At 45.0% G+C, this 14,576-nt stretch overlaps 1 protein-coding gene across 2 annotated transcripts in view; it reads right to left on the minus strand.

Annotated features, from left to right (window-relative positions):
• Positions 1-14,576, minus strand: part of PKHD1L1 (PKHD1 like 1) — a 278,999-nt gene that overhangs the window by 106,124 nt on the left and 158,299 nt on the right. For both annotated transcript variants that reach the window (XM_075352949.1, XM_075352950.1), the window contains exons 34-38: positions 9,406-9,510; positions 8,568-8,753; positions 5,532-5,702; positions 4,045-4,259; positions 717-1,692 (exon numbers count right to left, since the gene is read on the minus strand). In XM_075352949.1, coding sequence (XP_075209064.1) covers positions 717-1,692; positions 4,045-4,259; positions 5,532-5,702; positions 8,568-8,753; positions 9,406-9,510 — 1,653 coding nt within the window. The remainder of the gene's footprint in view (positions 1-716; positions 1,693-4,044; positions 4,260-5,531; positions 5,703-8,567; positions 8,754-9,405; positions 9,511-14,576) is intronic.

The following is a 14,576-nucleotide window of genomic DNA, read 5'->3' on the forward strand; positions in this document are numbered from 1 at the left end:
GTGCATGCATCTCAAACCCGTTTTGCGGGACCACTAAACGGAGATAAGATCGCAGTGTGAAAGCAGCCTTGTAAATAGGTGAAAGTCAATGATAAAATCCTCCTAATTCATCATGCCTTTTGATGACTTAAGTGCACTTTATTTCTACACGCCCATCATGCCAGGGCCTTAGTGTCTTAAAAAAAGCAGGAGACATGTCTGATTTTTAATCCAAGTCAAAGCTCAAATTTGCCTATGTAGGTTTGTGGCTCTATAAAAATTCTGACAGCACACTGATGCCATTGTTGTTATATCCTAGTGCTTTTTCTTTCTTGTGGCTGTTTGCTGGGAGAAACTTGAGTAACCTCCATCAGTTTTTTACATCCATGAAAAACTGATGAAGCTGAAGATAAAACCGATACACAACCAAACACTAATGAAAATTTGATCCACAACACAATAGAAAATTGTTCAGTTTTTTTAACATACCAAAGAACAACAGGTGTTGGAATGAGGCCTTAAGCTAAGTTTCACTCGTATAGAATTTAGAGGTTTTTTTTGGCTCAAACCATAACAAATAACAACTATAAACAGTGAAAAAATTATAGGAACAGAAAGAAAACAAAAAAAACACACTTTTTAAGTGTCTACATAATTTGTTTTCTTTAATAGTTTATTTTGTCTACTGTCAGATTTAGATAGACAATGATAGTCATGTAAAAGATTTTTGGTCCTACCTGAGATTGGAAGAACTGATGTTACCGTCGGGGTATCAGCCTCGGAGTAGGAGAAGCTGAGTGATGGGTAGGAGGCAGATGGTATGTTGATGTTCAGGATGGCGGTTTTAGCAGTGGCACTGGGAGGAGTAATACACTGGATACTATGAGGAGTTACCGCTGTAACTGGACATGGTGCACCGTCAATCTGCACTGTGGTGTTGGTAGGATGAAATCCATTTCCTTGTATAAGTAGAAGAGTTCCCCCTACAACACTTCCAGAAGGCGTCATAAGAGCGGCTTCTGCAGGACTGTTCACCATGAAAGATCCCTGAGCCAAACCTTTCCTTAGTACAATAACTCTGACAGGATAGCTTCCGGCAGGAATGGGGTCTATGTTGCTTGTTATGTCGGTGTCATTCACATCTACTACATCTAACTTGTTGTCACCAACGTAAACGATTATATCAGTAATATCCTCTCCAAAGCCAAGGCCAGTGATGTAGACTGTGGTGGCATTTCGGACTTCAGTTGGGTAAACACTTGACACTTGTGGTGTAAGTTCACTAGAAAAGGTAAAGCTGCAGGATCCAATGCATTGGGCGGTGATTCCTTTCACTGTTACCCCAAAATCAACGCTGTGTGAGTAGGTGGGGAGGGTATCACACACAATATCTGTGTAATTTACAGATTCGATGTTACAATCTAACCACAACACAACGGTGCTGCCATTTATAAACCCAGACCCGTGTATGGTGACTCTGGTTGATCCTGTATCAGACCCATTATTTGGTGAGATATAGTCAATGTGGGGCAGCAAGGCGAATCGCCTGTCCATCTCATTTCTCAAAGTGTTGATGGCGTTGCCCAGATTGTTTACTGTAAGTGACACCATTTCTGCCACCCCAATGTTCATTGAGTCCTGAGGGTCCACCGTACAAGTCATTGTATTTTCGTCAGCAGAAGACACAACACAAGGATACTTGCCGACCAAAACCTAAGATATAATAAAAGTGAACAGGTTGTTTTAGGGAAGAAAGGTAGAAGCACAAAAAAATACAACCGAAAGGAAATCTGTCATCAGGTTTATATTGCCCTATCAGGTGTCAAAATAAAGTAGAGTCAGATACTGATGCCGTGTTACTTGTTAAATTCCTGTAGTCTGTTTTATAAAATGAAAGTTTGGAAAGTAACATACGAGGCCAGTCAGGAGTCCTCTAAGTGATTTATTGTTATTAAAGAGGAGCCAAAGACTGCAAGTGCTCTGATTCATCCACTAGTGCACTTGAAAGCCTAATTTGCATATGATAGAAAGATAAATTTTGACTTAATGGAGCACCGGATAATGACAGAATAAAGGTCCAGTCACACTAAGCAACTTACCAGCGATCCCAACAACGATAGGGATCGCTGGTAAGTTGCTAGGAGGTTGCTGGTGAGATGTCACACTGCGACGCTCCAGCGATCCCACCAGCAACCTGACCTGGCAGGGATCGCTGGAGCGTCGCTACACAAGTTGCTGGTGAGCTCACCAGCAACCAGTGACCAGCCCCCAGCGCCGCGTGGAAGATGCTGCGCTTGGTAACTAAGGTAAATATCGGGTAACCAACCCGATATTTACCTTGGTTGCCAGCGCACGGAGCTACACGTGCAGAGAGCAGGGAGCAGCGCACACCGCTTAGCGCTGGCTCCCTGCTCTCCTAGTTACAGCACACATCGGGTTAATTACCCGATGTGTGCTGCAGCTAAATGTGCACAGAGCAGGGAGCAGCGCACAATGCTTAGCGCTGGCTCCCTGCTCTCCTAGCTACAGCACACATCGAGTTAATTAACCCGATGTGTGCTGCAGCTACATGTGCACAGAGCAGGAGCCGGCACTGACAGTGAGAGCGGCGGAGGCAGGTAACAAAGGTAAATATCGGGTAACCAAGGACAGGGCTTCTTGGTTACCCGATGTTTACATTGGTTACCAGCCTCCGCAGAAGCCGGCTCCTGCTGCTGCACATTTAGTTGTTGCTGTCTCGCTGTCACATACAGCGATCTGTGCTTCACAGCGGGACAGCAACAACTAAAAAATGGCCCAGGACATTCAGCAACAACCAACGACCTCACAGCAGGGGCCAGGTTGTTGCTGGATGTCACACACAGCGACATCACTAGCAACATCGGTGCTACGTCACAAAAGTTGTTCGTTAGCAGCGATGTTGCTAGCGATGTTGCTTAGTGTGACGGGGCCTTTAGTATAGTTGGAAATATATTGCTATGGCTAATCCTACAATATCATTTTTAACAACACTTAAAAAGTGAAAGAGCGCATAGCCTGAAGGCCACGTACTGATGGTTTGTGTAGATATTGCTTGACACCTTAGGCTTGATATGTGACGTCCAATTTCACTTGCAGTGTAGAATCGCGCAATGGTGGAACCAGAATTATGGCTATTCCTCCAAAGTGTTCCCGGAGACATTTTTCAAAACAGCAACGCCAGGCCACATGTTGCTCATACTACTGTGAGCAGCCTGCATGGCCTAAATGTGCTACCATAGCCTGCAGCGTTTCTCCAGATTTATCTCCCATCATTGATCAACAATTGGAAAAGGAGCCAACAGCAGTGGATCTTTATGATTTGCCCAAGTACATTCAGTGCTGCAGAACATTCCTCAGACAACCATTAATAATATCAGTTATAGCAAGCTGTACTGTAAGTGTCGGGATTTCTGCATGTGGTGCTCATTATAGATGAGCAAACCCATGGGAGTTCGGTTGGGCGGGTGCAGCCAAACCAAACCTCAACGGGTTTGGCATTGACCCACACCCCAACGGAAGTCACCGATTGGCAGTTTGGTTCTCCGCCCACATAAAGTCTGCCATAAGCAGAACACTTCCAGGGGAAGGTGTGGTGGGTTTTTCCTTTTTTTTGGTGCACACTAGATCTGATAATGCTGTTACCCCCAGTGCGAGGAATTCTAACACTGCAAGTGGCTTGCACTGGGCCAAGCACTGAGCGTACCCAAGCACAGCGATTCTAGCGCGAGTGGTGGCATACATAAAACACTCGGACTCGGTTTTGTTTATTTTTTTTGTTGTCAGTGTTCGGCCAGAATACTGAACACTGAACATCAGGTTCATTCATCTCTAGTGCTCATACTCCAAACTGAATAAATTGAGATGTTTTAGAAATTCTGTTTCTACTTATTGGGTACATCTCTGACATATAATGGAGGAATGAATATTGCCACCCGTGATATTCTCTTTTTACCTCTTTCTCCATTTTTATTCATTCCTTCTTTACTATCACACATCATTTATCACGGTCAGTACGAATTATAATATAGCGATAAAACTGCATACCTGGTTGGCACAAGTGAGGTTACTGAACCCGGTCCCGTTGATGGTTATTGAATCGTAAATTGTTCCAGAGTTTGGAGTAATGCTGGTAATAGTAGGAGAATAACAGTCTGAGAACCCGAACCATATAGACGTGTTACTGACGGGTGAGGCGGGTGCCTCTGGACAGTCCGGATCTGGTGTGACGCAGCCACTTGGCGTTGTGTTTGGAAGCAGAGCTGGAAAAACACCAAATAAATCAACTAAATAGACGTAGCATAAGTAGTTAACAGTGATTGAAATCCAGTAGTGTACAAGAAAGACTGGGTATGAAGAAAGACATAAAATGACTATACGGTCAGATCAGGTGCCACACATCTAGCCATGTATGTGAGAAAGTCTTGGTACCTCCATTGTATTTTCATGACATGACCAATGTTCAATTCAATTTTCAAGTCGCATGAACAATTTATCTGACTTACTTTTACGTGACTATTTCAGAGCTGTAAGTTGGCTGTAAAAAAAAACTCTTTGAAATTGACCACAGTTGCATGCCTTTGCATTCAAGTCTATGCCAACTGAGGCACATGCGACTTGCATCCATTGCTACAGCTACTCTTAAGCTCAGGATCAGTGGAGGTCCTGACAGCTAATTAAACTTATGGAATGGGTAATGGTTATTTACCCACATAAAATGCAGGATGTAGCTTAAAAATGTACCTGAAACATTTACTGTCCAAGGAAAGCTGGCAGCTCTAAATAGGGCTTCCTAGGACAAGCTTTGCCCAGGAGAACCCTTGACCTGTTAATCCTTTTATAGGGATATGGACTTAGCAGGGGCTCCAGAGTTGAGACCATGGGGTAGCTGCTGGCTGAAGGGGTGAGCTGGCAGAAAAAGGGTCATCAAGCCAAGTCATTTCCAGGAAGTTAAGGTCATGGGCAAAATGAAGAAACAGTCAGGCAGTCTAATACAAGCTGAGGTTAGGGCTGGGCAACAAGCAAGGACAATCAGTGTTGAGCATGACCCAGGCTAAGTATGACTTATAACTGGCAGCTAGAAGTAGCTACTCAGGGTTTAAATAGGGAGTGGTCCTGCCTAACACACACACCAGGGAGCTGACTACAACAGATAACAGAACCCAGCAGCAAGATAGACACCCTATCTGGATGGGACTGTGAGTCCCAACCTGACTAAAGTAAAATAGGACTGTGCCCGCAAGCTGCTGCTAGTGCAAGTGTGGTGACGCCTAAAGGCAGAGGTCAAAGGAGAGGGTTCAGACATAGCTGTACCAATTCTCCTAATCTGGCGATTGGAAAATATGCATTACTGTGTCTACATATAACAAAACAGCCTTAACAAACTTGGAAATCCTCAATGGACCACTAACTATGCTCATAACCCGCCAATCAAATGCAGGATTAACTTTTTTCTCGTGCCTGCAAAAACACTTTCTTTAATGTTACTGATCTGCAAAGTTTGAAGCGAAAAATAATCCAGCATGTGTGATTACCAGAAGCAATGGTGGCCTCCATTCCTCCAAGATACACGTGCACTTGGCGGCTCTGCTCACTGATCGGGGTTACATTGATGACTCCTTGCATATACATTGTCTGTGCATCATTAACATAGCCACTGCTGTAGTAATAGGTCCCCGGAGATGTGAACTGATAGGAAAAGAAACCTTAAAGACAGAAAACATAAATGGTAACAATACCATTACACCATAAAGCATTCTCATGTCAATGGTCTTTCAGGTAAAGCAAAATAGGTACACTCCCAAACCCATACCCAATATTTGAACTCAGGAACCTGTAAGTAAAGGAGTCCATTGCCCGATTAAAACCATCTCCCTGTCTGATACCATAAAGGACTACAAAAATGTAATCTAGAGTTTCTGGCAGCCACAGACAATCCAAATAGAAGTATAAAATGAATGATGATTTATTGATAAATGTTCATACAATTTAGATTGTGAGCTCCAATGGGGACAGTGTTACCAATGTGTGTAAAGCGCTGTGGAATTAATAGCGCTATATAAATGAATAAATATTATTATTATATTATTATTACAATACGTTTCACCTCTAACTGAGCCTTCGTCAGGTGTAGCTAAAAAGGCATAAAATGCCATGTTCTCTCCTGTTTCTTTCTCCCTTTCCCCAGGAAAAAAGTGCTATAAAAGGACTGAGCTAGTGAACTTCATACAGTAATACTCAAAAAATGATTGATAAAGGGGGTGCTCTATGATGTGGTATCAGAGAAATGGGTGCATATCATACATTACTGTAAAATGTGTGGGGCACATAAAAAAAAATCAGATGCGCTGTTTGGGCTCAAATTACCCAACTTATCACCCAGGTAGTATCGATACCTCAGGCAGTGATTAAAGACTACATAGGTCAGAAACGCGTTGCCTTTGCTTCTAGCTATGTGTGCTGCCCCGCGCTCGTCTGACGCCGAGCTGCTCGGATCCGGGCTTGTTGGTAGGTGGCTCGAGCGCCTCCGGACCCGGGGTCACTTCGCTCTGAAAGGCTGCTGTTGCTACTTAGGGGGGTGGTAGGTAGATGTACGGACGGAGCAGTGTTGGAGTTGATGACGCCACCCACAGGTTGTGGTGAAGGTGTAGACACCACCGCTGAAGTTATGGGGCACCCGGGGGAGATGGTTATGCAGCAAGATGTTAACCCCTCCGTGGGTAGGGATGATGGCCCCGGGACCCATTGGGGAGAAGAAGCTGGGCAGTGCAGGGCAGTGCACGGCTGGATGGCACTTTTGTACTCACTGTTATTGACACACACAAGTCTCTGGTAAACAAAGTTGATGGTGGTCGGTGCCGACAGCCGGCTGTGTCTGGTCCCCCACCCAGTTCAGTGGTCTTTGCCTTTCTCCTGCACCGTGTAGTGTATGTGTAGACTGCCTGCGCTTCAGCGACGGGAGTCCGCTCCCCAGCTGTGTATATGTCGGAGGAGCCCATTTGCCCGCAGACGCTGGCCCGTGGGATCTCTCTGCCTATGCGGTGGCTTTCTATTACCCTCGGTGGGCTGTTGTCTTCAGTCGGGACTTGGGTGGGAAAGGACCTATAGTTCAGACCGCAATCAGTAAATTAACTTAGTCTAGTGGATTCTGGACCTCGTTTCAGGGTCTGAGTACCCCCCTGTGTGCTCCGGTTTCCGAGTCGGTTCCCCGGGTCGGCACTGGCGGGCCACTACCCTGTCCCGGTCCACCACGGTTCCACCGAGCCATCTTCCTGGCTCCTGCAGGCTAGGCCACCGTATGCCTCCTAGCCAAAGGTGCCAGGGCTCCAACCCTGGCACCTGTCAGTTAGTTGCAGACCTAACACACAGGCCTGCTTCCACTTTACTTCACCTCCACTAACAGACTGTTTTCTATTTCCTGCCTCAGGCCCTCTGAACTCCTCGGTGGGTGTGTCCAACTGCCTGGCTCCACCCCCTGGTGTGTCCATTAAGCTCTGAGGGAGAGACAAGGGTTTATGGTTTGGATGGTGTTACCTTGTGTGGGACAGGTGTTGTGCGGGGCGCTATCTGTGACTACCTGGCTAGTCCAGGGCATCACATATGCTCTGTACCAATGTGCATTTATTTCTGGATTTTACTACATTGAATACTTCTTGCATTTTACACCTGGGACAAGTGCTGATTTTCTACTTTTCTATCCATATTTGTTGACAAACCATCAGAACTTTCTAACCATGTTCACAAAGTCTCCTAATATGGAAGGCTCCTCGTATCTGTATGAATATGGTCAAACCACAGGTGACCCCCAAAAATACGTTATCCCCACTGACAGGATGAAGCTCTTTTTGAAGCCCTTACAACCTTGGGTGAACTATACTCTAAATATACAGTATCTGTGTACAGCGGAAGATATAAATGAGGCATCTAAATGGAAGTCTCCTCGAATCTGTATGGATATGGTCAAACCACTGGTGACCCCTCAAAAAATATTTTATCCCCACCGACAGGATGAAGCTCTTTTTGAAGACCTCACAACCTTGAATCAACTATACTCCTAATATATAGTATCTGTGTATGGCGGCAGGTATGAATGAGGCATCTGAGTGGAAGGCTCATCATATCTGTATGGATATGGTCAAAACACAGGTGACCGCGCAAAAATACATGCTATCCGCACCGACAGGATGAAGCTCGTTCTGAAGACCTCACAACATTGGGTCAACTATGTTGACATCCTGAGTCTGCGCTCACATTTATCACCCAGATCCCTCAAGGGTCAATACCACCCCGGGGTTTACCAAACCGCTTGACTATAAAACAGTCCATCTTTGGATCACTCTAAGCCCCTTGTTTTTTACTTCCCCCAGTTATTTCAGTTGACATTGATGTTTCTTATTTCAAATATCTTTTACTTTGGAATAATTTGCTCCCTACTTTGTTTCTTCCATTGACCCCCTATGTCAGGACTCCACCCTATTTTCTAACAAATTATTATATTTACTAAAAAAAACCAGACAAAAAACAAGTCTACCATCGAAGATGAATAAAATAATGAAAAAGTTGGTACAGACCTGAGGGTACACGATCACCACTGTTGAACGAAATTCCATCATAGATCAAGTTGGCCGGATCCGACACTGAGAAAACTCTGTATCCAATCCCCTGGATCATAGGCTGAGAGTGCCACTGCCAAACAACAGTGTCTCCTGTGGATATCTGCAGCTGTGATGGAGACCAGGCATAGCCAACACCGTACACTACATAAATTGTACAAGGTACTATTTAGTGCGAAGTGTCTAATAAATATATATATAACATCACATAAATATGCAAATAAAGTTATCAGCCAAAAAAATGAAAGAAGCTAATTTTTCTTATAGTTTCCATATTCTATCTCCGATGCCTTCGAAAGCAGAAACCAAATGAATTGCCGTTAGAATTTGGTGAGTTTTTGATGATGATGATTTTCTGCACCTATTAAGTAAATGAGGCTACATTCGTTTTTCCATTGCGTTTTTGAGTGCATTTTGTTACATGTACTTTAATTGCATTTTTAACAATGCGTTTTTAGGCTCTTGGTTCGTCTTGTTTTAAAAAAACTGTTGTTGATACTTGCTGATATTTGGATTGGATAAAACTTTAATATAATCATTTTTTTTTACCTGCAAAATTTTCCACATCTTATGCAATTCTATTGGTAAAATCTGCACATAAACCTCAAAGTAACCATGAGAGAAATTGACTTTTCGTAAAAAGTAAACACAATGGGAATGAAATTTCTATCAATCCCATCTACTCTGCTGGAACTATAAGACACTGCAATTTTTTCAGTAGCGAAAATATGTAGCATCAAAAAGTGACCAACAAAATCATTTTGGTTATGTTTTGCATGCAGAACATGGCACTTACCAGAGTCTTTTCCGTCATTTGTTACATTATATACTGTGCCAGGTTTTTCAATCACACAAATCAACTCATTGGCTGAACTGGTGAAGACATTGCATGGGAGGGAGTCTAGAACACAAAAAGTATATCAATAATACATTCCTTAACCAAGAAACAATAAAAAACACTAGTGCATGTCCTTATTATCTCCCACCTGGACTACTGCAACCTCCTGCTCTATGGCCTCATTTTAACAGTCTCGCACCCCTACAATCTATTCTAATCTACGCTGCCCGAATAATCCACCTGTCCCCCCCGCTATTCCCCAGCCTCTCCTCTCTTCCAATCCCTCCTCTGGCTTCCCATTGACCAACAACTCCAGTTCAAAACCTTAACCATGATATAACAAAGCCATCCACAACCTGTCTCCACCCTACATCTGTTCTCTAGTCTCCTGGTACCTACCTGCATGTAACCTCCGATCATCACAAGATTTCCTTCTCTACTCCTGTCTTATCACCTCCTCCCACAATCGCATACAAAACTTCTCCCGTGCATCCCCCATACTCTGGAACTCTCTGCCTCAACATATTAGACTCTTGCCAACCTTGAAAAGCTTCAAAAAGAACCTGAAGACCTCCCTCTTCTAACAAACCTACACCCTGCTATAACCCTCAGTCCACTTCAACCCCGCATGACCATCTCTACCCTCACCTACTGTATTCTCACCCAACCCCTGTAGACTGTGAGCCCTCGCAGGGAGGGACCTATCTCCTCCTGTACCAGTGTGTAGCTTGTATTGTTCATTATTATTATACTTGTCCCTATTATGTATACCCCTTTTCTTATGTAAAGTGCCATGGAATAAATGGTGCTATAATAAGAAATAATAATAATAGTGATGAGCAAGCACTACCAAAGTCGGGTGTTCTGTACTGTACTCGTTAAAAGTAGTTGGATGCTTGGATGGGCGCGACTCTAGTATCCGAGTATAATGGAAGTCAATAGTGGACTTCCCGGAAAAATGTTTGACTTTCATTATACACAAGTACACGAGTCGCACCCATCCAAGTCTTCAACTGTTCTTAATGAGTACTGTGCTTGATCATCACTAATTCCAATGCTTCTATAAATTGTAAATCACTCGCATCACAGATATTTTGTACAAGAAGCAGTGTGGCAAAATAAGACAGGTTGGCAGTAGAGATGAGCGAACCGGTCCCGGTTCGGCTCGAGGCGGTTCGCCGAACGGGGGGTCTGGCTCGAGTTCGGCTCGTCGAACGTTCGACGAACCGAACTCGAGCCCATAGGAAACAATGGCAGGCAATCACAAACACAGTAAAACACCTAGAAAACACCCTCAAAGGTGTCCAAAAGGTGACAAACAACTCACAACACAACACAAACACATGGGAAAGTGACAAGGACATGTACTCATGCGAAAACAAAACAGCTGGACAAGGAAAAAGAGGAGGACACACAGATATAGGCATGGCACGCCCTTCTAAAGTCATGTAAAACACCGCAAGGTGACTCCAAGCGGAGTCTCCCTTTTTTCCAAAAATTGGGCCCCACACACCCACCCCTTCAGTGGCAGCAGTTGTGCCCCAGTTGTACACTTCACAGCTAGATTTGCATCAAGCACATTCAAAAATACGCCATTCTTATCCGTCCCCAGGATGACACCGGGGTAGGTAGCAAAGTCTTTCCTGATCCCAGCTCTGTTCATCTTGGCTTCTTTTAAAAACACAGCAAGCAAGGGTTACTCCAAGCGGAGTCTCCCTTTTTTCCAAAAATTGGGCCCCACACACACCCACCCCTTCAGTGGCAGCACTTGGGCCCCAGTTGTACACTTCACAGCTAGATTTGCATCAAGCACATTCAAAAATACGCTATTCTTAACCGTCCCCAGGATGACACCGGGGTAGGTAGCAAAGTCTTTCCTGATCCCAGCTCTGTTCATCTTGGCTTCTTTTAAAAACACAGCAAGCAAGGGTTACTCCAAGCGGAGTCTCCCTTTTTTCCAAAAATTGGGCCACACAGACACCCACCCCATCAGTGGCAGCACTTGGGCCCTAGTTGCAAACAGGATGTTTTGATTTGCATCAAGCACATTCAAAAATACGCTATTCTTAGCCGTCCCCAGGATGACACCGGGGTAGGTAGCAAAGTCTTTGCTGACCCATGACTTGTTCATCTTGGCTTCTTTTAAAAACAATGTAAGCAAGGGTTACTCCAAGCGGAGTCTCCCTTTTTTCCAAAAATTGGGCCACACAGACACCCACCCCATCAGTGGCAGCACTTGGGCCCTAGTTGCAAACAGGATGTTTTGATTTGCATCAAGCACATTCAAAAATACGCTATTCTTAGCCGTCCACAGGATGACACCGGGGTAGGTAGCAAAGTCTTTCCTGATCCCAGCTCTGTTCATCTTGGCTTCTTTTAAAAACACAGCAAGCAAGGGTTACTCCAAGCGGAGTCTCCCTTTTTTCCAAAAATTGGGCCACACAGACACCCACCCCATCAGTGGCAGCACTTGGGCCCTAGTTGCAAACAGGATGTTTTGATTTGCATCAAGCACATTCAAAAATACGCTATTCTTAGCCGTCCACAGGATGACACCGGGGTAGGTAGCAAAGTCTTTCCTGATCCCAGCTCTGTTCATCTTGGCTTCTTTTAAAAACACAGCAAGCAAGGGTTACTCCAAGCGGAGTCTCCCTTTTTTCCAAAAATTGGGCCACACAGACACCCACCCCATCAGTGGCAGCACTTGGGCCCTAGTTGCAAACAGGATGTTTTGATTTGCATCAAGCACATTCAAAAATACGCTATTCTTAGCCGTCCACAGGATGACACCGGGGTAGGTAGCAAAGTCTTTCCTGATCCCAGCTCTGTTCATCTTGGCTTCTTTTAAAAACACAGCAAGCAAGGGTTACTCCAAGCGGAGTCTCCCTTTTTTCCAAAAATTGGGCCACACAGACACCCACCCCATCAGTGGCAGCACTTGGGCCCTAGTTGCAAACAGGATGTTTTGATTTGCATCAAGCACATTCAAAAATACGCTATTCTTAGCCGTCCACAGGATGACACCGGGGTAGGTAGCAAAGTCTTTCCTGATCCCAGCTCTGTTCATCTTGGCTTCTTTTAAAAACACAGCAAGCAAGGGTTACTCCAAGCGGAGTCTCCCTTTTTTCCAAAAATTGGGCCACACAGACACCCACCCCATCAGTGGCAGCACTTGGGCCCTAGTTGCAAACAGGATGTTTTGATTTGCATCAAGCACATTCAAAAATACGCTATTCTTAGCCGTCCCCAGGATGACACTGGGGTAGGTAGCAAAGTCTTTGCTGACCCATGACTTGTTCATCTTGGCTTCTTTTAAAAACAATGTAAGCAAGGGTTACTCCAAGCGGAGTCTCCCTTTTTTCCAAAAATTGGGCCACACAGACACCCACCCCATCAGTGGCAGCACTTGGGCCCTAGTTGCAAACAGGATGTTTTGATTTGCATCAAGCACATTCAAAAATACGCTATTCTTAGCCGTCCCCAGGATGACACCGGGGTAGGTAGCAAAGTCTTTGCTGACCCATGACTTGTTCATCTTGGCTTCTTTTAAAAACAATGTAAGCAAGGGTTACTCCAAGCGGAGTCTCCCTTTTTTCCAAAAATTGGGCCACACAGACACCCACCCCATCAGTGGCAGCACTTGGGCCCTAGTTGCAAACAGGATGTTTTGATTTGCATCAAGCACATTCAAAAATACGCTATTCTTAGCCGTCCACAGGATGACACCGGGGTAGGTAGCAAAGTCTTTCCTGATCCCAGCTCTGTTCATCTTGGCTTCTTTTAAAAACACAGCAAGCAAGGGTTACTCCAAGCGGAGTCTCCCTTTTTTCCAAAAATTGGGCCACACAGACACCCACCCCATCAGTGGCAGCACTTGGGCCCTAGTTGCAAACAGGATGTTTTGATTTGCATCAAGCACATTCCAAATCCACAAGCATTTACTCTCCCCAGGATGACACAGGGGTAGTAAATTCCTTCTGGATCCATGACTTGTTCATTTTGATGAACGTCAGTCTGTCCACATTGTCACTGGACAGACGCGTGCGCTTATCTGTCAGCACACACCCAGCAGCACTGAATACACGTTCAGAGACAACGCTGGCAGCTGGACACGACAAAATCTCCAAGGCGTAAGTTGCGAGCTCTGGCCATTTTTGTAGGTTTGAAGCCCAAAAGGAGCAAGGCTCCAGTTGCACAGTCATGGCATCGATGTTCATTTGGAGATACTCCTGTATCATCCTCTCCAGCCGTTGACTATGTGTCAGACTTGTTGTCTCTGGTGGCCTTGCAAAAGAGGGTCTAAAAAAATTATGAAAAGATTCCATAAAATTGCTGTTACCGGCACCAGAAAAGGTCCTACTGGTACGGGTAGACTGTTGAAGATGACGAGACCGTCCCATGTTTGTCAAGTTACAACTGGGAGATTCACTCCCTGCACCTGCACGGTTGTTTGGTGGAAAAGCCGAGCTAAGATCTAGTAACAGCTTCTGCTGATACTCCTGCATACGTGCGTCCCTTTCTATGGCTGGAATTATGTCACAAAATTTGGACTTGTACCGGGGATCTAATAGTGTGGCAATCCAGTAGTCATCATCACTTCTAATTTTGACAATACGACTGTCATGTTGGAGGTAGTGCAACAAAAAGGCACTCATGTGTCTTGCGCAGCCATGCGGACCAAGTCCATGCTGTGTTTGTGGCATAGAGGTGCTACCCGTTCTTTCTTCCTCTGACATCTGACCCCAACCTCTTTCAACTGAAATTTGACCAAGGTCTCCCTCATCCGCTGAGTCTTCCATGTCCATGGACAGTTCGTCCTCCATTTCTTCATGTTCTCCTGCACCTTGCTCAACATTTCGCCTGCTACTATGCGCCCTTGTCGATCCCTGTCCCCCATGGTCCCATGCCTGCTGCGTTGGTGATGATGAACGTCTGGACCTTGGTGATGTTGTTGTCCCTTGCGCATATGAATCCTCCTGTAGTTCCTCCCCTTCATGTTGTCCCACCCCCTGACTCCGAATAGTGTTTAGCGTGTGCTCCAGCATGTAAATGACTGGAATCGTCATGCTGATAATGGCATTGTCAGCGCTAAACATATTCGTCGCCATGTCGAAACTGTGCAGAAGGGT

The sequence above is a fragment of the Anomaloglossus baeobatrachus genome, chromosome 6, assembly GCF_048569485.1.
Source record: "Anomaloglossus baeobatrachus isolate aAnoBae1 chromosome 6, aAnoBae1.hap1, whole genome shotgun sequence".
Taxonomy (NCBI): domain Eukaryota; kingdom Metazoa; phylum Chordata; class Amphibia; order Anura; family Aromobatidae; genus Anomaloglossus; species Anomaloglossus baeobatrachus.